We start from the raw sequence: 27,353 nt of genomic DNA, 5'->3' as shown, positions 1-27,353 counted from the left end.
ATGTGACCACACCTTAGGGTTGCAAAAGGGGCAGAAAATATCAGATACATTTTTGTAAACTTTGCAGAATTTTAGAAAACTTTCCAGGATTTAAAAAAAATGTTCAGCAGTCTTCTGAAACTTCTGGAAAGCTTCCGGAAATTTCCTCCCCTTTTAAACCCTACCACACCTTTGTGTGTCATAATATTTAGCTTACCTTCTTTAATCTCGCAGAGTTGCTTGGAGCTCTTAATGCAGAAAGAAGCGCTGAATGCTCATTGTCTGCATCATTTTTAGACAGCTTTCTAACTGTGTTCTTCGTAGACAAGTCAGGCACCTGAACAATGTGGAAATCAAGGTATTAGACAGACTTAATACATTAAGATGTTCCAAAAAGCTGATGCATTTATTTTCATGCTGAGTCACAGTTTACCTTTCTGAGCCGTTCAATGCCCTCTCCAGACTGTATGGCCTCCATTAGCGAGCCATGGATAGAAGTTTCCTTCTGTACAGGCTTAAAAATAACAGGCTTGAACTTCTTAACTGGTCCAAAAAATTTACCCTGGTTTGGTTCAGATGGAATCTCAGATTTGTGTAACTCTGGCATCTTTGTAAGTGCTGGATGTGTGGTGTCTGTTGGCGTCTGTCTGGCAGAGGTGTCTGGGAGTTTACTGACTGATGTGGCTTCTTCAGAGAAAGATTCCATGGGTTTAATGTGAGCAGACATATGTGTAGACGGCTGGATTTTGATATTTAGGGGATGTGAGTCCAGAGCTTTGGTTCTGTCTTCCCCACGCAGAGTGCCTTTTTCAACACTGCTTATACTCTCAGAACTTGGTGGCTTTTCTGCAACATGACTGAGGTAACTATGCAGGTGTTTAGGGTGTCCAAAAGAAGGAACTGAATTTTCGAGGGGTTTGAAAGCAGTAGCAGGTTTTTGAACACCAACAATCGACTCCGATGGCGCCTGCTTGACATCTGCTTTAGTGTTGATAATGCTATTGTTTTTAGCAATGGCAGAAGCTACGTATTGGCTGGAGGTTCTTCTGGAGGGTATAAGAAAAGAGAAATCTCGCCTTTCAGCTGATATAGAAGGATTTTCCGCAGGCTCTGGGTTTGAAGGCCTACTTGCCACTACAGATATGGGCTTCCTTTCCAATATAATTACCTCTTTGTGTGTTTCTTCAGGAGGTGTTTCCACTGAAAGTTTAGAGACTTCAGACACAATCAAGGGTTTGAACACATCAGTATCTCTATTGTTTGATATGGGTGCCTGGTTGATTGTAGTTGATTGGTCTTGCTTCTCTGCAGTGCTCCAGAATGCTTTGGCTTTGTCCAGAGGGGATGTTTCTGTACTACCTTCAACAGTGGGATTGCCATTTTTCTTTGGGCCAGTGGAAATTTGTTTCTGAGTAACCATGTTCCCCTGTTCATCTATCTTAATGGCACCTATGACTAGAGAACCTGTAGGCTTGGTCTGAGACACAGTTGGTTTGGGAGGGATGACAGTGAAGGTTTTCATTCCAAAGCGAGAGAAGGAACTCTGGGTGATCTTACCCTGAGTTGTTGGGACTCTGGTAATAGGTGTCCTTTCCTCATAAGCAGTGTCTGTACTTAACCTCCGAACCATAGGTGCTGTAGCCAGCCTCTCGTCAGGAAGCTTTTGAATGCTTTGAACAGCAGGACGCACAACATTTTGGGACTTCTGTGATACTTTGTCTTTCTGACTCTTTAATTCTTCAGTTACAGCTTTACTCTTAGTCTCAGCGTTAAAGACAGCTTTCTGTTCCATAGTGTCTCGCTTCTGTTCCACAAGCTTAGTATCTTGTGATGGCTTCTCATTGGTTGGAGATGGCTTCATGGTTTTCTCAATAACTGTGAGTGTAGTCTCTTGTGACTGGTTCTTTATGTCTGGAGGTGGACTTCTTTCGGGGACAGACTGTTTCTGCTCTGTCCCGCAGTCATTATTGTTTTTGTTTTCGATAGCTTCACTTGGTGCACACAACTTGCTGGTGATGTCTTGAGAGCTGTGTAACATTGCTGCATTGCATTCACTCGAGCAGCACCGGTCATCATCAAGAACTTCATCAATCGTTGTCACTGGAATGTCCATGTCAACAATGGACACAGGTATTTCATCATCCACAAACACAGTTGTTACTTCTGAGTGATTAATTTCTAATATGCAGAAATAAAGAAAGAAAGAAAGAAAGAAAGAAAGAAAGAAAGAAAGAAAGAAAGAAAAAACACAATTATGGAGTAAATTAGTCAGAGGGCTTCAAAAGTTGTTCATGGTATGATACTTAAGTTGCCAGGAAACATGTTTATTTAATTTTACAAAAGTTGAATAACTGGTAGAAGATTTTTAAAGGGTCATGAAACACAAAAATTAATTAGAACAGTTATGTTTTGATAATATAACACAATGTTAGCACCTGTTCATTTGAAATGTTCACAGGATGTGATGTTATCTTACACCTCATCTGTGTAATAATTATTCACTACAGCACATGTTGATTTCCTACAACGGACACTTTAAATTGTAAAATCACAGTAATTGAGAGATGTGTTATGGATCGAAAGAGTTTGTTTTTGATTTGTAAGTCTCTGCATTCATAAACTCTCTTTCACATGCAGTCTGACACAAAAGTAATTCATCCATACTGTAAGTGTAACTGGTCTTTAGACTTGATCAAACCTATCAAACTGGTTATATAAATAACAGGACACGTGACTTATACATCACAGGGCGTGTCTATGCGTAATGTACAATGAGCTAACAAATCCATTAAAAAAAATACAAATAAAAATAATAATAATTTTCTTGCATGTATTGCTGAATTATAACATACATTTATGGGAACCTTCGATGCTTTTTACTCAATGAGAGTGAAATAGAATGGTCCAAATCAGAAGATGCTATTGTTTTGTCAGTCTCCACTTGTCTATCTCCACTCTACAGTTTACCTTTACCACTTTACTAAAAAAAACTTTAACTGTCCAGAGAACTAAAGTTATAATGACCATTTAAAGTATTCATGAGAAAGCATAGCTAAGTGAACTTAGTTTAAACTTCATCAATAACTTAATCTAAGAGTAATTTACCTGCCAGATTTGCATCTAGATCAGCTAGGGTAAGCTGAATCTGAGCAGCAATCTCTGGATCTTCTTCATATCCATTTTGTCTCTTGATTGACTGATGTCCTCGCTGAATATTTCCGCTACTGAGAAATCAATAAATCATCATAGTTGGTTGTGTATTTGTAACAAGCAAGTAAAAGAAAGTGACCAACTTTAGTAAAGCTGTCCCTAGTATATCAATATTCTCACAGTAAAACTACAACATAAGAATACCATAAATAGTATTGTTGTCTAATTATTATACTATAATTTTCGGTGCCATCAATGTAGAAATACAGTCTCACATTCAAGATGAAAGTCAGGGTCAAATATCAAATTGAGAAAAATAACAAATACAAATTTTTTGTTTGCATGATATTACTATGGAATGATATTCTGGACATTATTCAAAAGGAATTGCAAGTCGTGGCCTAATGGTTAGAGGGTTGGACTCCCAATTGAAGGGTTGTGAGTTCTAGTCTCGGGCCGGACGGAATTGTGGGTGGGGGGAGTGCATGAACAGCTCTCTCTCCACCTTCAATACCACGACTTAGGTGCCCTTGAGAAAGGCATCGAACCCCCAACTGCTCCCCGGCCGCCGCAGCATAAATGGCTGCCCACTGCTCCGGGTGTGTGCTCACAGTGTGTGTGTGTGTGTTCACTGCTCTGTGTGTGTGCATTTCGGATGGGTTAAATGCAGAGCACAAATTCTGAGTATGGGTCACCATACTTGGCTGAATGTCACTTCACTTCACTTCACTTCAAATGCAAATCACGCATTAATGTCTGCCAAATTTAAAATGTAAATGCAAAAGTCCGTTTGCATATCTTACAAGCTATGAGCCTGTCATTACCATTAATTACCACATTTGCCTTTTCACTCTCTCTGCACTGTGCATGTAAACTGCCAAAACTCAAATGGAATCACAATTCCTTTTGCATTTGAATTTCCAACGTCTACATGGAAACCTGTCTACCAAGTCACAGGGGTGGGGCCATTTTATTGGGCGTGTTTGCATTTTGCGGCTGAAGTAGAAGTAGGATAAAGAAAAAAATTTAAATGAAGTACTTCTGTGTTGGTGCAGGTTTCGAACACGCGCTAAAAGACGGTGCGCTGCGAGACGTCAGTCACAAACCACCGAACTACACAGAATCAAATCAACAGATTTCTAGATTCAAGACAGGACTCTTGGCTTCACATCGTGCAGTTGCTGAATCAAGGAAATGTGATGGTGTTAATTTTTGATCTGTGTTTACCTATTAAGAATTAAACCATAGCAGAACACTGACTACATTTTATGGTTCATGATGTTAAATAACATTTTATAACATCTCAGACAACTGTAAATTTGTGGCTACTGTGGTTTAATTATAAACACTATCATTAACTATTTACCATAGTAAAAACATGGTACATTTTAGTATGATCAAAGATACAAAAATTCTACAAGAACAGACTTGTATATGTGCATTCCCAGAAGAGATGAGAAATGGATTCGTGTTCAGCACCACAAAAAGAACATAAAATGTCAATATCAGGAAACATCTTTTTTAAGTAAAGCTTCACAGGATAGAAAATATAGTAATTTGTAAGACACATCCTTAACCTTATTGGTTATTAAGTATTTAGGTGACAAAAATCCACACTAATTAATTAATAATTATTTATTACCGTTGACTGTGAGTAACGTCACTTCCCAATCCAAACATGTCCAATAAATTGGCCCCACCCCTGTCACTTGATTGACAGGTTTTCGTGTAGACGCTGGAAATTCAAATGCTGGAAATTTTACTTTTTTTTTCTGGACTGGCCCTCTGAACGCTCTTTGCATAAGGCAAAAACCCTCCCATTAATTCAATACTTTAAATACATGCACCAGGCACTACAAAATGATTGGTTGATGTTATGAGAACACAAGCTTTAAAAATTTATATTTTAAAAACTTTGGAAAAGGATGCTTTTAAAAGTGAAAAAAACGAATTGCCCTTCCTCGAAAAAGGGAAAAGCATGAAAAGACAGTATAGATTCCTGTAGTGGAGACAGAGCCAGAGTGAGGAGCTGGAGGTTAGGCTTTAGGCTTTGCCGGAGATTTGGCACACATACATCTGGATAGCAGTCAGCACTTTCAGCCCCATAAAGTAAAGTTTTAAAAAGCCAGACTCCTCAGTCAGCCCTGGCCCTGGCTGGAAATGGATGAATGTGACACTGGCTGAACTGTGGGAATGAATTGATGCTGGTAAACGGAGAGAATGAGAGATATTAATCCTCAGCTCTGTCTCCACTCTGCCTGGAAGTGTTTTTGATTCATGTCCAGTGGACTAATAAAAGTCTAATAAACATATTGATCTTACTGAGTTCAAACAATGTGGGGTAGATCAGAGTAGTAATTACTTAATGTAGTAAATATTAAACAACTGATGTTGTTTAAATGTTAAATATCTGAAATAGTAACATTTTCACAAACAATTTTGTGACTTAAAAAAACCTAAAATTTACATAAACCCTCCCCCTGTGAACATGCAACAACTTAGGAGAGGCCATGTTGCATATTTTCTTTCTAACTGAGTTCAATGCTTTGTCATGACATTGATGTTATAGTAACATCTAGTTCAGTAGTGGACATAAAGATCATAAAGGGCAGGGACTGGGCATAAAATGTGGAGCATTTCTTGCTCTGGAGATTCATGAGGCGAAAGGAAGAATGACTGCAGGATGAGCAGCTGGTTTGTCTCTAAAGATACCCAAGCAATGTGGTTCAGTCTGGTGTGCAAAATAAGTTTGTCCCTTACAGGAGCAAAGTCTACACAAGAGAAGGCTTCTGACAGCGTCTGCAGATCTCCTACTGTTTTAAAGGAAAATACCACTGTTTTTCCAGACTGCACTAGGTTCTTCCCTCAACTTAGATGAGTTGATACATACCTCTCCCGTCTCAGTGCATGCACTTAATCGCTGTAGAGCACAGCACCACTGTGCTAGTGTTTAGCTTAGCACCATTCATTTCTTAGGATCCAAACAGGGAACGCCATGGTGGCGATTTTCTAAGCTGATAAAAATTGATAATATACTATAATGTATGGTGGAAGAGCACTTCACAGCACTTCGACCTCGGCACAGTAATATCATCAATCCTGAAAACTCCTCACGTTGGTTGTATTGATGAAAATAAGAGGGATAGGGGGACAGGGAGTTTTCAGGAGTAGTTATAATTATCATTTCTATCCGCTTAGGAAATTGCCACTGTTTATTTTGTCACCATACTTACTTGTGTAACTACTTATGTAACCGTCTTTAAATAGGGAAAACATCGAAGTGTTTGGTAGCTTCTAAATTAATTCCTGTTTGGATCCTAAGGAATTAATGGTGCAAAGCTAAATGCTAGCATAGTGGCGGCATGCGCTACAGCGATTGAGTGCATGCACTGAGGCGGGAGAGGTACGCATCAACTCGTCTAAGTTGAGGGAAGAACATAGTGGAATATGGAAAAACGGTGGCGTTTTCCTTTAAGATAATTCAAGGCTATTAAAAGGGCTACTTCAATAGCCAGTAACTTCTGCTGACTCTAATGGCTCAAGTGGAGATAAACCTGGTGAAGCCTGATAAACCTTCCAGGACCACAGAAAGGTCTTAAGAAGTTAGCCCTCAGCCATTTGGCACCTTGGAAGGAGTGCCTCCCTACAGAAGCTCCATCAATAGGTACATGGTTAGCAGAAATATGTGATAACCCTGCTGGGATGGACCCTTAGAGGAACTGTACTGTACTGTTCACACCATGAATAGGTGTAAGATAGCCCTCAGCCGTTTGGCATCTTCCAAGTTGTAAATACCCAGAGCATCTCTGTCAATAGATTAGTGGTTAGCAGAAATAGCAGCCACATGTACTTTGAATATAGCATGGATAACCCTGCTGATAGAGACTCCTGGAGGAACAGTAATGTACTGTACTGTTCACACCATGACACGAAGATCTTCCATTTTAGCGCATAAATTTTCCTTGGGGACGGAGTTCTGAAACTCAGAACTATCTCAACAACCTCAGTTGAGGGACTGGAATCTATAAGCTGGTTCTCCTCAGGGACCAGACTTGATGCTTCCAGATCTCTGGCAGGCTTCCAGATTGACCCCAGCACTTGTGACTGAAAAGTCTCTCTGGACCACAATCTCCCAAAAAGTGCTGTCCAGGAGAGTCACTAGATCTGAGAAACAGACTCAGGCTGGCTAGAATGGAGCCACTAATAATAGGTAGGCTCAGTCTTGGCAAATCCTCGCTAGGATTCTCGGGAGCTTAGCTATCTGAATAAAGACATACAGATTGAGCCTCTGCCATGTCTGTACCATGGTGTCCAGCTCCAATGGAGCCATAAGGGACAGTTGGCTTACTTCTCAGAGGCAAGTAAATTCACATCCAATGCCTCCTCATTCTTCATTTCATGACCGCTGCCATATGGACTCTACCACCTGTGGGTGGGGTCATCAAGTGTTTCAGCGCACCCTGACAGAGGGAGATCAGATACACAAATTTGTGGTATACTTGGTATACTAAAGTGGCCAAAGTGCAATCTAATGAGTGAAAATTCAAAATCAGACCAAATGTTTGTGTTGAACTTTCATGTTAGTGGGACCAGGCCTATCCAGAGACTTTTGTTTGTTGTGGTGCTTTATAGTTAGAGTAAACATGTGTACATTTGCATACCTTTGTCTGGAGCCCCAGGTTGCACAACCCTCATCACTGTCACTGGATGAGTCTTTGGACTGGTTACCAGGCAGAGCTGAGCTACTGTTTAAAGACATGGGTGACACAGATTGCATCTTTTTGGAGGGAGAGACTGGGACGGACTCCTCAGCCATGCCCTCTGATGCTGCGTAGCCCTGGTCTGCAAAACTCTCATTGCTGGCGACAGATGCTGTTTCAACTTCCTGTTCTGCCATCTTCTCTGACACAGAATCATGTGCTGAATGCAGCCAGGCTGAAAATAAGGATAAATGTCAATGTTATTAATGCCATAAAATGCATATTAAATAAAAAATATAGTACTTGAGGGGCTTTTCCCTGCAGAATTAAGCAAGCTAATCAATTCAGAGATACTAGAAATTTAAAGGCTAGTGAGTTTGATCATGGTTTGAGTTAAACTCTGCAGGGCAGTGGCCATCCATAGCCAGATTTTAATAACCCTCAATAATGGGTCAGCATTTTAGATTGGGTCAATTACATAACATGCTTCATCAATTCACCAGAACCAACATAACAGAATTAGTGCAATATGTGCCTGTATGCACACTGTTAAAGCAAGCATGTGGGAAGAAAAGGATAAAAGGAAAAAGATGCCAAATCTGCAGACACACACAATAGATTAGAATAATCTATCACTATTGATTATCAAAATGACTGCAATCATGCTCCAGTCCACCATTTGATTTGTTACTTATAAAAAGAAAAGAAAAGAAAGAAAGAAAGAAAGAAAGAAAGAAAGAAAGAAAGAAAGAAAGAAAGAAAGAAAGAAAGAAAAAAAACCTATGGTTATGGACCCCAGAAATAGATTTTAAGGATTGTGAAAGATTTCTCGTTACAAGGCAAACTCAGCCAATTAAATGCTCCTACAAGCTTTCAATGGGACAATTGGGACCCAAGTAATGGCAACAATTTGTTTCCTATAGCCTAAGAAAAAACACAGCTGATGTTGCACAGTATGCTATGGTTTTAAGAAATGATTGCAAATAACTCTTAAAAACCTCACTTAAGAGCCCAGGGAGAATAAAAAAAAAAAAGTCCTTGAAAGATCTCAAAGGGCCTTTAGCACCGCAGGAACCTTTTCATAGTACCAGAACTAATTGTGGAAATACCCACTTTTCGGCATTTTCGCACCACAGTACACAAGGTCGGTGTGAATCCAACCCTTTAAATGGTACTGATAATTATTTCACGCAAAATCGTACTAGTACTTAAGGACTGTAAATTTAGTTCTGGAACTAATGTGGTGTGAAAGGCCCTACAATCTAGGGGGAAATGGTTTAGAATCACTAAGCACCAATTTTTTTTTTTTTTTAAGACAAACACAAAGCCAAAAACGATCTGTTCTTTTTAGGCCTTAACAAATCTGATCTGTATTTTTTTTTTTTTTTGTATTTAAAAAAATGAGTAATAACATCATATGGAATTAAGGTCATGAATTAAAGCCAAACATATCTCACTTTTTTTCTTGTGAAACTGCTTGTGCCTATTCTTCAAACTGCTCTCTTTTTCTGGTATTCCATCATGACTTTCTCACTCATTCTCTTAACCCTAACATCTCTCACATAATCATCTGCTATTACAATAAATGCAACTTGCTTTTTCAGGTTATTCAAATCAGACAGAAGCGATGAAGATTTACTTGATTTACTTGAGGAAACTCGGGATGAACTCTGGGTGTGTTGTCAGTGAATGTGTGTGTTCAGGTTTGGTAGTTAAGTTGACGAGAGGCCTGTTCCTGGATTCATTGTGACTCACAAGCTGTTTCCCAACCCTTTCCCAGCAGAGCTCATGCATATGCCAGCTACAACCACAGAGAGAGTTTATGTGCATGCATGCACACACTTACTATCGATTATTGGCACATGGCATTTGGGTCATGAGTAAACAGTGTCACATCTAAAAATTAGACATGTTCCTGAAATCAGAGCCACACAACTTATTCTGATAATGTTGACATCTTGATTACATACACACCCATGCAAAGACCTCATCAACAGACCAACATGCAAAAGGAAATAAACCACCTTACTTTGTGGCAAACCTCACAAGTAGATCTTCCCAGGTGACAAATCATTTCACAATAGTAGTGTTCCTCTGAACTCAATCTTTGGTCTATTTCCAGCACAATCTGTCATTGGATTAATTCTTGCAAAAGGAGCCATAAGTAGCACTTTATTAAAAATTCCTAAGAAATTAATAGCACATAGTGGCAAGTAGTGGCTTATTATAAACTGTAGTTATGTAATGTCAAGCAGTGTGGACTGGCACTGTCCACACTGTAAAAAATAAATAAAAAAAAAATAAAAAAATATATATAAAAAAAAATAATATAAAATATTCAGATTGAGCATTGAGTTCAACTTTTTTTGATTGGCCAATAAGCAGTGATTCATTAATACATATGATTCCAATGAACCAACTTGGTTGAAGAATATTAATTTTGGAGCCAAGGGATTATATTCTATATATTGTTATGCACAAAATTAAATATTGAATTCAAAAGTATTGTATTGTGCACTTTTTTCATTTAAAAAGTACTGCTAAATGAACAACAGTGTAACAACATTTGGTTTGCAAAAACGTTAAACAAATAAGGTGCCTTATTACAGCAGTATTCTTTTTACATAGTAAAAGTTAAAATATTTATTTTAATTCTCAACTTTTAACATTAATTTAATCAAACTAAATATAAAACCAAAGCTATTTACCACTGCCAGGGCATTAACGTTTTTATAGAAAATATTTTATAATTTGTCATCGAAAAAACAGTTGTGCTCAGAGTCCAGAACCTCGATCACAACAGTATAACAGGCACCTTCCGAGTAAAGACCTGCACCATCACGGGACGCAATGCAGCAAAGTTCAGTGCGTGACAGCACTTGATGGGGGAGTGCAGGATCGGGCGAGCAGAGACTCATGTGTGCGGAATATGGTTGTATCACACTAGACAATCTTAACCATGCCTGAGCGCGTCTGACCCCCCAAAGCCTGGTTCGTTTGACTAGTGTGATCGCTCCATGCCACGGTTCATTTAGCTGTCCCTGGCTCGGTTGGAAGAGGTGGGGAAGAGTGCGGGTCAGTTACGCTCGGGCACGGTACGCATGTATTGTTTGAGCACGGAACTTCAAGAAACCTACCTGCAAAGCTACCAAAAGCTTTTTTAAACATAGTGTGGTCACACCAAATGTTGATTTAATTTAGTTAAGGTAATAGAAGTTAATTAATAAAATCTATTTATGGCATTATTTTTGACGGCATCCTCACTTTACAGCATTTTTACACAAGTGCCTAAAATTTTGCACAGTATTGTAGCTTGTGCGGTAGCGTGTTTCTTGAAGCGTTTTGGAGACATTGCCACAGTTTTTCTGGATTGAGACACTGTCTCAGTTTGTTCTGTTTCTTCATTTTCTTCCAGACAGATTGGATGATGATCAGATCAGATCTCTGTGTGGAGCACTGGTTGCCGTCAAACTCCTTGTGCAAACAAAAATCTCACTGGATTATTAAATTTAATGGCAGAAATAATGTTTGGATATGTAAACTGATATTTCCTTCTGACACTACAGCAAAACATAGAAATAACTGACTTAAAACAATTTTTTGTTGTTGTTGTTGAAAGTACTAGTGGCATAAGACTTTTGCATAGTACAAAAAGAGTGCAATTTCATCAACCAGTATGTCATTTATCATACTCCCTGGATATATATATATATATATATATATATATATATATATATATATATATATATATATATATATATATACATAGTTTTTTTTTCCTGTATATGAAATTACTTCACTTATTGTTAAGGCAGCTCCCTATTAATTTTCACAAATGATGCATAGCATGTAATGCTAAATACCTCCTAAATAATCCTTACTGAAATGGGATAACAACCTCTACTGTAAGTATACAGTCAAAATCAAAATCAAAATCATTTAATAAGTCACACAGACCCTTAAAAACAATCTTTAAATGCACACAATCAAATAACAAAGTTATAGCTTGCTCTCCAAAAAAAAAAAAAAAAACATTAATTAAAACATCATTTAGCACTCCATTCATGCAAATTAAAAGCTGAGTGTAAACAAAGACATTCTTTCTTGATTGTGTTCTTGTTTCCCTTCATAAATCTGTGATTTTCCTACCTATGAATGCAATTATCAACATGGTGATATATGTAATGTCTTAAACAAAACAGCACATACTTTTATCTTCTGGAGAAACCAGCATGCAACAGCCTAAAACAAAACCTGTGAGCATGAGGTTTGGAAACTGTCATTGACTTGTGAACAGTACATCACATGCTTAATATCCCTCAAACCATTTCTGAACATCAGTTAAACAAATGTAAATAAAGAGCAGCGCCCCAGGACTGATGCCTACGTAACTCTGACCATGCTGTACGATTCCGTTCCTTCATCTGACTTCTCAAGCTAATCAAATGCAATAGAATATGGTGTATATTTACATAGAAATTACTTGCTTCAAGCTTTAGGAAACTAAGAATAGGGGAAGCAATGAGAACAGTGTGGAAGACAGAAGCAAGTGAATAGAAACCCATCAGAGGAAGAGGAAGGTGAATAAAAGGAGGAAAAGGTGGAGAAAGGATGGACATCATTTCACCGGCGTCCAGAGCGCAGGGAGACAGGTGCACAGCAATAGACTGCAGAGGAAAAAGAGAGAGGGAAAAGCAAATATTGCTTGATTATGATGCAATATTTAGTGTGTAATTGTTTTAAAACCAGTGTAACATTTAGCCATGGGAGGTGTATTACTTTTATAAAATGATAATTGTCAAACCTCAAATGTGTGCACAATCCACTTCCATATATAAACACATATACAAAAAAAAAAAAAAACCTTACACTCATAGATTAGTACAGTCGCCGCAGACGCTCAAGAGTGAGTGAGTAATCAAAAAACCTTTGCTTTAGCCTCAATTGAGTGAAACACCGTATGTGTAACTTCAGCCATTCTCAGTGGTGTGACTGGGGCACTAACTCTGCTTGTCATCATAGAAACAGATAATCAGATTGTGATGTTTATTCCCGCTTCAGTAATATGCTGAATATGCTGCCTTCCTTTGTTTCGACCATGGTTTCGACACAAAGCTCCACTGCAGTGTTGCCAACTTCTTTCAGTGGAAAGTAGCTAAACCCCACCTGAAAAGTCGCTAAATGTCGCTAGATGATGCGCTAATTAGCATATTTATGACGTAAGTACGTTGTATTGTATTGCCTCCCTATGCTCACATACTGCATTTTAATTCAGCCAAATTCTCAATAAAACTGTTTTTATTATTATATTTTAATGTTTCTGTTGTCAGACAATGGAATGAATATTATAATGACTGAAACGCGGTCCATTAAGACTACATAACCAGCTCTCAAACATTAATCTGCACTAAAATCCTATTCACGACATTGTCTAATGAATTCAAATAAACATACGATCAAGTCAGTGGTTGTGCTGTGACTGATGTTGGCTATACTTGCTTGTAATAATATCTTTTTTTTTTTTTTTTACTCAAAGTGCTGCCCATCTCTGTGCTAACTGAACACAGCAGAAGAAAAAAGTCATTAAATCTAGCGACAAAGTCACCAAGTTGGCAACTCCACTGCCCAGTGGACCAGCTTCATCCGTCTCGTAAGTGTTGATAGGCTATTACTCGTGAGGTGTAACCAATCAGACATTGAGCAAGTCTGCAGAGTGGTGAATACAGAGAGGCTGCACCGCAGCTATATCCAGAGGCAGCCAAGTAGCGCATTTTAAAATAAAATTGACTTTAATCAAACCACGGATCTGTGATAAGTTTTGTGATCTGTCTCGCCACTAGTGTAGTAGCACTGATCACTTTGAGGGGGGGATAAAAATAATTAAGTAGAGGCAGAGATACATTGACCAGAAAGGGGGAAATCCCCCCCACCCCCCAAGCAAATCACACCCTGGATAAATATGGTTTAGGAGTGACAACCACATTTATTTGTAGGAGTGAATCAGCTAAATTATCATTCTGAGTTACTCCAAAAATGGCAATGACTGGAAAAGTAGTAACCTAACCACATCATTTTGAACTTGCTATAAAACAGAAACATGGATGCCAACATGAATTTATTTAGTGAGAAATTATTGTCTGACTATTACTACTAAACCACGGCAACAGACCCAGCACTTTAAAAAGTGTGCTTTGTTATAATGCCAATTACAAGTTTTACTTTAATGTACGTTTAACCGATGTTTTATAATCTTGTGTTGTGTTCTAACATACTAAAGCACATGCAAAGTACTTGATTAAATTTTAACTAGTGTGTTAATTCAGTATTAGATTGAAAAGTAATGTATTTAATACATTAAATTGACTAAATTACAACTTTTCAACACAATTCATACAAATTTCAATAGAAAACGTATAGAAATGGATGTGTCTTAGTACGATATATGCTTGATATATGGTATATTTAGCAATATACATCTGGCCATATTTCAAAAACAATAGAAGTAATTATGAATTACATATAAAGATGTACTTAAAACCTACTCAAGTGGGACAAAAAGCACTCTAATGTTCAGCTAACTGTATTTAATGCAAATGTAAACTATATTACAATTTAATTTAATTTAATTACAAATAACATGCAGTAAAGTCTCTAAAAACATTATACAGATTTTGCACTTCTTTTAAAGTATATTACTCTTTTCATTTTGCTATCAAGTACTTTTTTTTTTTTTTACAAAAGAGCAGAGATATCACTGATATTAACTATAAGCCAGTAGTCCAGATCAAGTCTGTGCACATAATGCAGATTTCATATGAATTTGGTTGTCACTCCTGAAAATGACCTGTCTAAATGGGATCCCGTAGAAATGACAATTTTTTTTAGCTGGAGTGTGTTCTTGGCTAAAGGAATGCTACACATACACAACAGGTTTTAGTCAACATTGAATACAAAAAACAAATTTACATGAGCTGCCACACAATTTTTTCCATTAAATTCAGGAGAATATCAGCACTATTTTATATTAAAACATTTCTAGAATGTGTTAATGCATTGTATTTCATGTTTACACTATATGATATGCTAAGCATATTATTTAAAATACAAAGCAAATGGCTACACAATAATATGTAGGCCTAATATGATTTTTTATTACATGCTATGGTATAGCCACATGTCAGATTTGCCAGTTTTGTCAAAAGGGATATAATAAATGCTAGACAGAAAGCCACAGACAGAGAGAGAGAGAGAGAGAGAGAGAGAGTGAGAGAAAGATAGATAGATCAACAGATAGATCGATAGATAGATAGATAGATAGATAGATAGATAGATAGATAGATAGATAGATAGCCACAAGTGTGTCAGTAGAACTCAGCAGAAAAGCATACCAAATGATTTAATTACGACAAATATTTGTAAAAACATGGCAAACCTATCCAGTGGATGACTAATTTGTATCTAAACAGAATCCAACCTTTTTACTACGACTTCTTACAACACAAGCTGGATGAAGTGTTTTGCCATCACATCAGTCTCAAATCAAAGAGAGGCAGAGGAAATGGGAAATTATATGGAATGAGTCTTTTGTCATAGCGAGGACAGTTTGAACCATGAACTTGTGGGAAATGAGTCACAGATCAGACTTTGCATAATTGAGAACTTCTGAGGACAGGGATATCTTTAACCATAAACATACACTGAGAAGCTTAAAAATTGAAAAGGAGGAACCAAGCTTAAAGGAAAAAAAGCATGGGACTAAATTCAGGTAGCAGATCTGGAGGAAAAGAACTTAAAGGGATAGTTCACCCCAAAATTAAAATTCTGTCATTAATTACTCACCCTTGTGTCATTTCAAACCTGTAAGACCTTCAATCATCTTTAAAAAACTAATTAAGATATTTTTTATGAATTCTGAGAGCGCTTCGATATTCCAAATAACACCAATTGTTGAATCAATTTTGTTTTCTTCATGCACTAAAAGTATTCACGTAGCTTTATAAAATTACGGTTGAACCACTGATGTCACATGGATTATTTTAACAATGTCCTTGCTACATTTCTGAGCCTTGATCGTGTAAGGATCCTTGCTGTCTATGGGAGGGTCAGAGAGCTCCCGGAATTCATCAGTTATCTTAATTTGTGTTCTGAAGATGAACAAGGGTCTTGCGCATTTGGAACGACACAAGGGTGAATTATTAATAAATGAGATAATTTTCATTTTGGGGAGAACTACCCCTTCAATATGTAATACCACATATAAAGGGGCAGGGATTATTTGGAGATATTTGAAGTTAACGTTGAAATTATGAGACCTACACTGAGGGGTGGTCTGTATGCAGTTGTATAAGGCATCTTGAGAGTCCTCCTTAATAGAAGGGAAAGAGATGGAGGACACCTGGGACATCTCAAAAAATGGTCTTCCTCTTGGTTTTTCTAGCAAGTGATGGTTAACACCTGTGTATGTTAATAATACAATGAGTACGATTGGTCACAGGAAAGGATCTTTATATATGTGGCTCTTTAGAAGTTGCACATTCATATTCTGTTAGATGTTGCTTGTCTGTTTCTAATAATTTTTTAGTCCAAGAACATTCAGCTCCAGTCAAGGAAAAACTGTTTGAATGTTTTTGCACCCGCCTGACTAACCCACCTAATTATAATACTGGGCTAATTACCAAACACTTCAATGAATAAACAAACTGTGGGTTAGTTTTGGGCTGGAAACAAAGACATTAAACCAGGACCTCTTTCCACTACTGCTTTTACAATATTCAAACAACATTTCTTGCAGTTCCTCAGAAAACTATGCAGAATCAAACCTGTAATTCCCTTAAATATTACTAAGAAAAATAAAAACTAAAACATGCTGTTTCCTTAAGCATTGAGCTCCTGTGTTGCATAATGGTAAATGAGCAATAGTCTATGTGCAAACAGGAAGAGGAGGACATATAGCTGATCACTGACCACACAGCAAACAGTAAAGTATGGCAGTGACTGCTTTATATTGTAGCTTGCTTTCATCATCAACGAGAGGACGTGTTGTTAAATAGAAGAATGACTATGATCCCAAACAAGGACTATAATCCCAAACAAAAGAATCAATTATCACACGAGGGACTGAAGAGCATAAAGGTCAATGTACTAAAATAGCCCTATCAAAGCCATGATTTTCATCCAAATACAAATCTGTCGCTCTTCTGAAGACTGAAGTGCTGTATAAAAGAGAATACCTAAGATAGGCCAAAACTGCACCAAAACACTCTGATATGACTAAAATTGACTGATATGATTTCGGTCAGACTAAATTTTTGTTAAATTAAATTAATTTTATTTATTTATTCAAAAATTAAAATTTAATATTCAAAATACATGTAAACACACTGAGTAGTGTTTGGGAAATAAATACTACTTAAAACAACAATGTTATTTAAGTAATACATGTGCAGTGTTTTTAGAGTTCAGTAAGTGATATATCAACCTCACTAATGTCGGTTCATCAGCTAACAGTGTCCAATCTATGTTATTGACCTCATGAATATGCAAATTATGATTGTATAAATAAATTACAAATAAGGAAACCTGACCAGCCAAGTTTTATTACTAACCATGGGTAAAGTATGAGCAGTGAAACATGCAACAAGATAACCAAGGACTATGAAAAGCTGAGACCTCAGCTAACCGTATGTATTAGATGTAGATCCATCACAGAGTTTTACCTCTATCATCTTCTGCACTTATAACAGTTCTATATTTATACTAGCTTTCTCATCACCAGGTCTCTTTCACAGGTGCAGATAAATCTTATTTCCATAACTGGCTTCCGAGGAGACCGTGAACACAGAGGGATCAATAAATGGTGTCTCACACCCTCTCTATTCTCCTTTTAGCTTTTACACAAAAATTTTGTAGATTTTATCAATTCAAAGTATGCGATCAATCTTTTTTCCAAAAGCACAGTTATTTAATGTTAATGGGGTTATGTGATGGGATTTAACCTTTCCCTTTCTCTTTGGAGTATTACAATCTTTTGGTGCAGAAGAAGGTCTGTAAAGCTGCAAAGACTAAAGTCTCAAATCCAAAGAGATATTTACATTTACATTTAATCATTTAGCAGACGCTTCTATCCAAAGCGACTTACAAATTAGAACAATAGAAGCAATCAGATAAACAAGAGAACAACAACAGTATACAAGTGCCATGACAAGTCTCAGGTAGTCTAGTACAGAACGCATAGCCAGGGTTTGATTCTAAACTGATTTTGTGCTAATTTTATGATCTCTATCCACTGGAATGCTATCGCTTTTAATTTCAAACAGGTTATTTAAAAAATTACTTATCAAACAGACGGAATTAGAAATAAAGGCCTGCCTCTTATAAAATCCTACATTCACTTGCAGAGCGCAAACATCTGCAGGGCACATAAGATTGAACTAATGAGTTGCCAGTGCCAGTGGTCGTCTTGTAGGCAAGCATCAGTAACTTGAATTCGATGCGAGCGGCTACTGGTAGCCAGTGTAACCTGATGAGGAGAGGAGTAACGTGAGCTTTTTTTGGCTCATTGAAGACGACCCTCGCTGCTAGATTCTGGATCATTTGCAGAGGCCTGATAGTACATGCAGGAATGCCCGCCAGGAGAGCATTACAATAGTCCAGTCTAGAGAGAACAAGAGCTTGGACAAGAAGTTGGATGGCTTGCTCTGACAGGAAGGGTCTAATCTTCTAAATGTTGTATAAGGCAAATCTTCAGGACCAGGTCGTTGTAGAAATATGGTCTGTGAAGCTTAACTGATGATCCATCACAACTCCTAGGTTTCTGGCTGTCCTGGAAGGAGTTATGGTTGATGAACCCAGCTGTATAGAGAAGTTGTGATGAAACGATGGATTAGCTGAAACCACCAGGAGTTCTGTCTTAGTAAAGTTGAGCTGAAGGTGATGGTCATTCATCCAGCTAGAAATGTCACTCAGACAGGCTGAAATGCGAGCAGCTACTGTCGGGTCATCTCGTTGGAATGAGAAGTAGAGTTGGGTGTTATCAGTGTAGCAGTGATAAGAAAAGCCATGCTTCTGAATGACAGATCCTAATGACATCATGTAGATGGAGAAGAGAAGTGGTCCAAGTACTGAGCATTGAGGAACCCCAGCAGCAAGACACGCTGAAGGATCTGTCAGAGAGGTAGGACTTAAACCATAGGAATGCGGTTCCAGAGATGCCCATCTTTCTGAGGGTGGACAGGAGAATCTGGTGATTAACGGTGTCAAAAGCAGCAGACAGGTCCAGTAAGATGAGAACTGAGGATTTTTAAGCTGCTCTTGCTAGTCTCAGGGCTTCAGTAACCTAGAGCAGGGCAGTCTCAGTTGAATTTTGAAGCCAGATTGGTTGCTGTCCAGGAGGGTGTTCTGTACAAGGAACATAGAGAGCTGATTGAACACAGCTCACTCAAGTGTCTTTGCAATGAATGGAAGAAGGTATACCGGTCTGTAGTTTTCTAGAAGCACTGGATTTAGAGATGGTGCCTTAAGCAGTGGGCCAACCCGAGTCAATTGCTGAGGGAAATGTTCCGGAGTGAAGAGAGGAGTTCATAATGTGAGTATAAGTGAAGGTATGACTGAAGAAGAGATCGCTTGAAGAAGGTGTGTGGGGATCGGATCAAGTGGACAAGTAGTAGGATGATTGGACAGGATAAGTTTGGAAACGTCCATCTATGAGAGTGGAGAGAAGGAGGAGAGAGAGTGTGCAGTGAAGTTATCCTCAGTCTGCAGTGTGGAGAATTGGTCACTGATGGTTCTTGTCTTATTTGTGAAGAAAACTGCAAAGTCATCAGCTGTAAGAGTTGATGGAGGAGGATGTGGAGGCAGATTAAGAGAGAAGAGAAAGTTTTGAAGAGTGTCCAAGCGTCACAACAGCTTGAGCCAGTCTTGCCAACTTGTGGAACACCTTATTAGTGAAAAAACAACAACAACCTTTATATATAATAATGTGACGCTGCTTTAAACAAATAGATGTGTTTCCATTGGAGATTTGAGCAAAACTTAAGCAATATTTTATAATGTTGATAAAAAAGTATTGTGAAATGACAGCGTTTCCATTGACTATTGTGATGTGACTAAAACGTAACCTTTTGCCTCTCTCGATAAGTCATGGCAATGGATTTTGGCTATATTTATTCAAAGGAGGCGTGTGCTTGTATCTTTATAGAAGCAGCACAGAGAGCCACTTTAGATATTCCGATTTCCGCATCGCCTGAAAAACCACCTCATGTGGGTGTAAAAACATTTTTGTGATATGTGGGTATATTTACTAATACTAATACTAATATATATATACAATTATTGTTATTTAAAAAAAAAATATTGACACGTGTGGCGAGTGGGGCGGGGCCGAGAGGCGTGGGAACGAGGAGTGAGGCCAGGTGTAGTGATTGGAGATGAGCTACACCTGCGCCCCACTGCCAGTATCGAGTCCCACGTAGGAGATGGAAGGATATAAAACTGGAGCGACTATAGTGAAGGACGAGAGAGGACCAGGCCTGGGACATTATTTTATGTTTTGGCTTTTATTTGGCTTTTTATAAACAAAACGCGCTGTTTTGTTTATTTTTGAATATTAAAGTGATTTTTGATTGTGTGCCGGTTCCCGCCTCCTTCTTCCCGATGAATATGGAGATTTTTATCGTTACAGTGGTGCCGAAGCCCGGGAGAAGGAGGGACGCGCTGCTGAAGATCCCTCGCCGCTGTGGTGAATCCGCGGTGCCCTCGAGCTGGCGAGGTATGTGCCACCATGGACGCTCGAGGCGGTGGGCTGGAGCGAGTTGCCGGGGACGGGCGAGCTCGCTGCCGGCCGCCCACGATATGGAGGGTCGGCTGCCGTCCGTGAGGAAGCGGAGGAGTCGGCGCCGTTCGCCAGGGGGCCGGAGCCTGCTGCCTCCGCGAAGGAATCCGGGGGGGCAGGAAACGGGGGACTCCTGCCGGCTGCCCAAAACCGGAGGAGCCGTCGCCATCCACCGGGCGGCGGAGGAGTGTCGTGCCGTCCGCCGGGGGCCGTCCAGTGCCACCGCCAGGCACCGCGGAGGAGATCACCCAGCTGGTGGAGGGCCGAGCAGCAGTGCGTCTGGGAACCAGAATGTTTTTTTTTTTTTTTTTCCCTCTCTCCCCTCTCTCGTCCCTGTTGCTCCTCCTTCCATCTCCTTTTCGCGCTGTTTTGTTTATTTTTGAATATTAAAGTGATTTTTGATTGTGCGCCGGTTCCCGCCTCCTTCTTCCCGATGAATATGGAGATTTTTATCGTTACAACATGTTTCCATTAAGCATCTTTTCAATTAGCAATTTCAGTTTGTACAATTTGAAGGGTAATGGAAACAAGCCTAATATCTATAAAGCACTATAAAATCATTGTATTATCTGCTATAAAAAATAAGGTGACTTGATATGAATGACTTGATATGAATGCACACGTGTGACCTGAGTGTGCTGAGTACACAAGGTTAGAAAAATTTGGGCTGCCACATACAGTATATGCGCAGTATGCTGATGCCAAAATGTATAGCACACACAAAAAACAAAGTATACTTTGCACTTTATTTGTAGACAGGAAACTGCTCACTGTATATTACCAAGAACACTTTAGCCGAGGGGTGGTATTTTATGCTTTTAGAAATCAGTGATGCGTTATACAGTTGGCTTGGAACTGAAAATGAAAACCTGATATACTGGTCTTGTTTACCTGTTGTCTGCCCTCTCTGACTCCAGATTCAATATTAAACTGATTTAGTGAGGTAGAGTGAGGGAAAGAAATGGTGGGTTGATGTAAAACTCAGCTTTTAGACATACAGCTTCTGGCTCCAATTTGACATTATTTTTCCTATACAGGTCATGTTTTGAACAGGAACTCACTGTCAAATTGCCAGAATACCAGCACAGCACAGCAGATTTGCCAATATAAATAGCTGTAACAATGTTGAAATTATGGCTAATACTGTGGCTATTTTATGTTTACTGTGCTGCATTTTATGAAATTGTTTTTATCATTATTTAATGTATTTCGCTTCAAAAAGATATGGTTACATTACCTATTCCACTATTACGGTTATTTTCCATCTCTTCCATTTTTAGCTCCATCTCTAGCCCTGGGTCTTCTTCCATTTGATCCTCTGAACTTGGACCTGGTTCTTGAGGAGGTTCTTTTGGAGTCTGAGGAGCTGCTTCTTCCTTGTCTTCAGGTTTAGGTTCAGGTTTAAGTTGAGGTTCAGGTTCAGGTCCAGGCTTAGGTTCAGGAACTGTTTCAGGTTCTGGTGTATATGTGGTGTATGCAGCTATCACATGAACCTGATGTGTTACAGATTCTTCAGCTAGACTACTGCTGCTTGATCCCGCAGCTACATCACTGCTGGAGCTACTACAGATGGACCTGGCCGGCTCTGAATCCTCAATACTATGGCTCAAATCAGAATCATCGGCTGGAGTTGAGGCTCTGGGAGCTGGCAGCAGGGTCCTTTCAACTGGCACCGGGACACATGTGGCCCGCACAGATGCAGTAGGCACAGGAGTGGAAATAACTGGTTCAGGCAACGGTGTTGGTGGAGGTGCTGGAGCCTTCCGCTTCTTAAGATGGTTGTGCGAGGATGGAGAGCTGAGGCTTATCTATAGAGGAAGACAGAGGACAAATTTAAATGTTTGAACATTTAGGATTTTCTAGGTGATTCAGGGGTGTTTCTATGCAGTGTTTTTTTACTGGTATGTGATTATTGGGATGTGTATGATTGCAAGAGCATTGCTTATTTGAGTAAATTGGGCCAAATTTACGAACAAGTTGCACCAGCACAAACCCTCTTTCGGTGTTAAAAAATTTACTGTCAGGAATTACTAAGGACACACTGTGAGGAATTATCACTGAAAAGGCATTGACAGATTTATTTTTGCGCCAGATCGTATTGAATATGCATTTTTTAGGATTTTCTCTTTCAGATGCAAAATATTTAAGGCCCCAAAAAAAGCATGTTTTGCACTTGAAATGGTTGTAATTGATCAATCTTAAAGTTTCGGCCCCCTTTAATTACTATTGCTCACTCAGACAAACAAACTTACAATGATAGCTGTCAGTGAAAACCTTCTGAGGTGTTTCTGATAAATTCAGGACACAGATGGACCTTAAAGTGGGACTTAAATATTTAATGGAGGGATATTTAAAAGATATTAAATATGTAAAAATACATATCACAATGCAAACAGCAGAATTTTGTTACGGTTGTCGTGATCGCAATGACAACATCCCAGATCAACATCATTCATATACTTCATAGTAAGATTAGATAAATTTACATTTAACCAGATTAATAAGGAGAGGCACTCTCATATATACCTTCGCTTATGTCTTTTTGATTTCCAATGCACGATACATGACGTGTGAATAGTTTCCTATTTAGATTTGTACATTAGCATGGATTCTTTAATGCTAACGTTAGTTAGTTTTAACCAGAGATACTTTGCTGAAGCTCATGATGACATTACCGTTTTGCTTGAGCTGATGAAAACTGTAACTTAATGAGAGTATGACAACCAGAAAATGAATGTTTTCTTCTTCATTGTGAATGGGGTTAAATGCTTATGGACATTTTGTTCTGTTTTTGTTGGATTAAGGAAGTTAAATAAAAGAATGGAAAAGCCATTAAACCAATGCGATCTTCAGACCGCCCAGCTTTTCTCTATGGCGCTGAAACCTAAAGGTGTCTGAGTTCCACCTCCAGGGCAACTGATACTCGACTGCCATTGGCTCATCTGCATCGAGGAGAGCTTACCCATAGGTCAACTGCTGTTGCTAGGTGGGGGCAACACATAGAACAGAGAGTGTATGGTACATTATCCAAATCTGAAAATATCCTTACACTAATTTGTGCTGCACTTTGCTATATTACCTTGGTCATTATGGAAATGAGATACTGTGTCTGTGTTCTTTAATTTGTATGTTGTCACTAACTCACCCGTAGAAATATCCATGCACATCGGTGCTGTTTTGGAATTTCGCTCATGCACTTTATTAGGCCTGTTTAGTAAATCTGGCCCTATGTGTAAATGTTCAAACCTGGCACTAACATGTTCTTAATATAAGCAAAAGACACTTGGCCATATTACAAGCCATGTGTAAACACACACCAGGACACACTGCGATCAGATCACTGAAAATACATTTTTTGGTGGTCTGGGAATGGATTATACATCGCTGTTCAAAAGTTTTCGGGGCCAATACATTATTGAATTATTTTAGTGGATTATACTTGGAAATTGGTACCTCCCCAAAGAGAGCACTTTAAAACATATCTCCATTTTCGTCACAACTATTTCCAATTAGGTATAAGGTGTAAATGAGAAAAGTATTAACACACTGCTTCTTAACAAAATCTAAAACCATAAGTATGGACAATAGCAACAGCGATGCTTCCATGAACAAGCACTACTATCCACTTCCATTAACAAGCAATATTATGCAATTCTGTAAAATTCCTTTGGATGCAATATTAGATCAGAGAACTACATATAGTAGAATAAAAGTTGAACAATGATAACACCCCAGTGTGACAACAGCACAAGGGCCGATTTACTGTAAATTTGTATCATGAAGGGTGAATCACAGCCCTGCAGCACACAGATGTTATCAAATTTCTGTGAAATTCAGAAATATGCCAGAGGGGACAAACTAATGTAATAAACCAATTAACTATGTACGTTTCAAAGACAAAACAGTACAGATCAAAGACCCCCCATTATGGGACTCGCAGCTAAAAGTGCTCTACCTAACTAATAATTGTATGTTTCCTACTTCAGTGTGTTACACACATCATTTTGGTGTCTTTGGAAAGAAGACCCTTTGGGCAACCAGATTTGATAATGCTCAGAAATATTAAAAGTTATAGACACTGAAGTGCCTTGATTTTTTTTTTTTTTTTTTACCACACTTAAATATTTTTTATTTGATATAAAAATACATGAAATCAGTCCTGGAGCAATCTAGAAAAGTAATGGGTTGAAAGTCACGTCTCATGAGTTTCTATTTCAAATCTGAATAAGATATCATGAAAAATGAGACTCCTGCAAATATTTTTAGGAGACTATGTCTACACCCCCCACCCCCCAAATAAAATGTAAATATTTTTAATATTAAATAAAATATTTACCAACTGTATTGAAGGCTTCTACAAACTATTTATTCAGTAAACGTAACACTGCATCGTTTTTTTTTTTTTTTATAAAACACTGGACAGAAACTTAGACATCATATAAGTGATTTATTTGAGCACTAGAAAAATACAATAAAACAAAAAGTAAAAAAAAAAAATAACTTTGCATATTACAGAAAATCCTGAGATTGCTAGAAATGCAGCATTTACAATGAATTTACGATACAAATAAGTGCTGATGTGCTGATGGCCACTTATACAGATGGTAATAACACAAATGCGCTATAAAATAAATAATCCACTCTCTCTATTCATATAGACACGTTCACTTTGATAGCCGTGATCATGCAGTAATAGCGAGCTGATTTGGGCTGATTTGCACTCAAACAGATGGTAATCATGCAGATGCATTCACATTCAACATAAAATACACTCTCACATAAATAAAAACTGTTGAAAAAGAAAAAAGAAAAAGGCGATCGCTATAAGTTCCGCCTCCATCAGCTGACAGGTGCGTCAGAGTGCACCGCGTGTCTTCACAAGAGAGCGCCAGAATTCAAATATACTATCTTTCGTCTATCTTTCATTCATTCTTTTTTACAGTTGATTGTCTCATTCTGTTTGTGACACTGTACACTGCAAAACCTTCTCAAAAGCAGGAAGTGAAAACAAAGAGTAAACCAGAGGAGTGCTTCCATGGCCTATAGGTTGGGGTAGAGATCGACCGATATGGGTTTTTCTATAGCCGATGCCGAAGTTTATAGGTCAGGGTCAGCCGATATGTGCTACCGATTTTTAGGGCTGCTATATTTAAGTTTTCCCCTTCATTTGCATGCTAAAATGTCACACTAATAATAAGTGGATGCAATAACATGGGGCTGCCCGCTGATATGCCTGACTTTAAATCAGTGCTACTAAAGAAGGATATCGGCCGATGCCGATATATTAAAATATGACAAATATCGGCCTGATATATCAGCCGACCGATATATCGGTCGACCTCTAGGTTGGGGCCTGCCTTTTTCCTCCCAATGATGATGCTGTGAGTTGAAGAGACACTCAAGGAGTGTCAAGGAGAAGGATAAAGCTTTCCTCCCTGATGCACCACTGTTACCCTCTGGCCTCTTTGGTGATACTATTAGATTGGTTGTGGAGAGTTTTCAGGAGGCAAAACATCAATCAGCAGTGTTTTAGAGGCACTTGCCTATCCAGGTCTCATGGGGCTGCTGGTCTACAGCCTACGGTTTAGCAGGCCTTCCATCCTCCACCACAAGTATCTGCTGAATATGAGAGGACACATTTAATGTGACCTAGAGGCCTATGTACAAAGATTCTCAATGGAGGAAGATGGACCAGCTATTATCTATCAGTTATTTGTCTTGAGGCAAACGATCTGGAGTCTTCCTTCAGGAAGTTTGCAATGTTGCAGTCCCACTTGCACCCCACACACATTTTTTTTCTGGTTTTAAAACCTGGCCCTTTCGTCCTGAGGTGTGCCTGGACAAGCATCACACCAGAAAAGGCACTAGTAAGCGTGGCTTACCTTCGTAGCTCCCATGTATGCCATCACATGTTAGGTCACTATGCAACACCAATCAAGATTGTACTAGTTCTAAACATGCTCCAGATTCTGTCATGCTCAAGGCATTTCAAAAAGTGTCTTCAACAATGTACCATTCTGTCTGTTCCCCTCTCTGGGAACAAGGTTACCTATATAACCAGAAACGTTTATGTGCACTGTTTCCTTCGATTTATACTACCTCATAAAATGTTTATAAAAGGTACACAATTTTTCTTGGCTTGGTCCTGTATGTTGCATGATGTATGAACAAGATTCATGGAGCCTCCTTTTATAGTGCCATGAGTGCATTGCGCCCCATTACATGACAATTTACTTTGACTGGGTTAAAGTTCAAAGTCATTATGTGATTTATTTTCTTCCTTGAAGTCTTTAAATATATTTAATCTACACTTAAAAGGGGCTCTTAATCTGTGTGTGTACCACACCCTTAAACTTTGACCTTTAATCCACAATGGGGCAGCAAAATGTATGATTTCACTCCTCTGGCATGTTAAAGTTTTAATGTAGAGGAGAGGAGAGAAGGGACAGAAGGAGTGCTTAATAATTACAGACTATGAAGGCAAGGGTCTAGCCACACTCACACTGGGTTGCTGGGTTAAGTTTCACAGCAGGCAGGCTGGTCATTCATCTTTCTGCTCCCTCCCTAACACTGAGTGCTGCTTCAACTTTCCCCTACATAGTGCTCAGAGCAGAAAATACAATGTGCTCCAGGTCGTTGTAATGTACATATGCACATGCAATCACACGCTCAGGAAAAAAAGAGGCTTCGACATG

General features: G+C 38.7%; 1 protein-coding gene across 5 annotated transcripts in view; it reads right to left on the bottom strand.

Annotated features, from left to right (window-relative positions):
- Positions 1-27,353, bottom strand: part of cobl (cordon-bleu WH2 repeat protein) — a 99,228-nt gene that overhangs the window by 1,519 nt on the left and 70,356 nt on the right. For all 5 annotated transcript variants that reach the window (XM_026284137.1, XM_026284135.1, XM_026284139.1 and 2 more), the window contains 5 exons: positions 21,896-22,466; positions 7,791-8,064; positions 3,085-3,203; positions 413-2,157; positions 197-316 (listed from right to left, as the gene is read on the bottom strand). In XM_026284137.1, the coding sequence (XP_026139922.1) occupies positions 197-316; positions 413-2,157; positions 3,085-3,203; positions 7,791-8,064; positions 21,896-22,466 (2,829 nt within the window). The remainder of the gene's footprint in view (positions 1-196; positions 317-412; positions 2,158-3,084; positions 3,204-7,790; positions 8,065-21,895; positions 22,467-27,353) is intronic.

This window comes from Carassius auratus, chromosome 16, assembly GCF_003368295.1.
Source record: "Carassius auratus strain Wakin chromosome 16, ASM336829v1, whole genome shotgun sequence".
Classification (NCBI taxonomy): domain Eukaryota; kingdom Metazoa; phylum Chordata; class Actinopteri; order Cypriniformes; family Cyprinidae; genus Carassius; species Carassius auratus.
The sequence above is the reverse complement of the archived record's forward strand: the minus strand, read 5'-3'. Positions and strand labels throughout refer to the sequence as shown.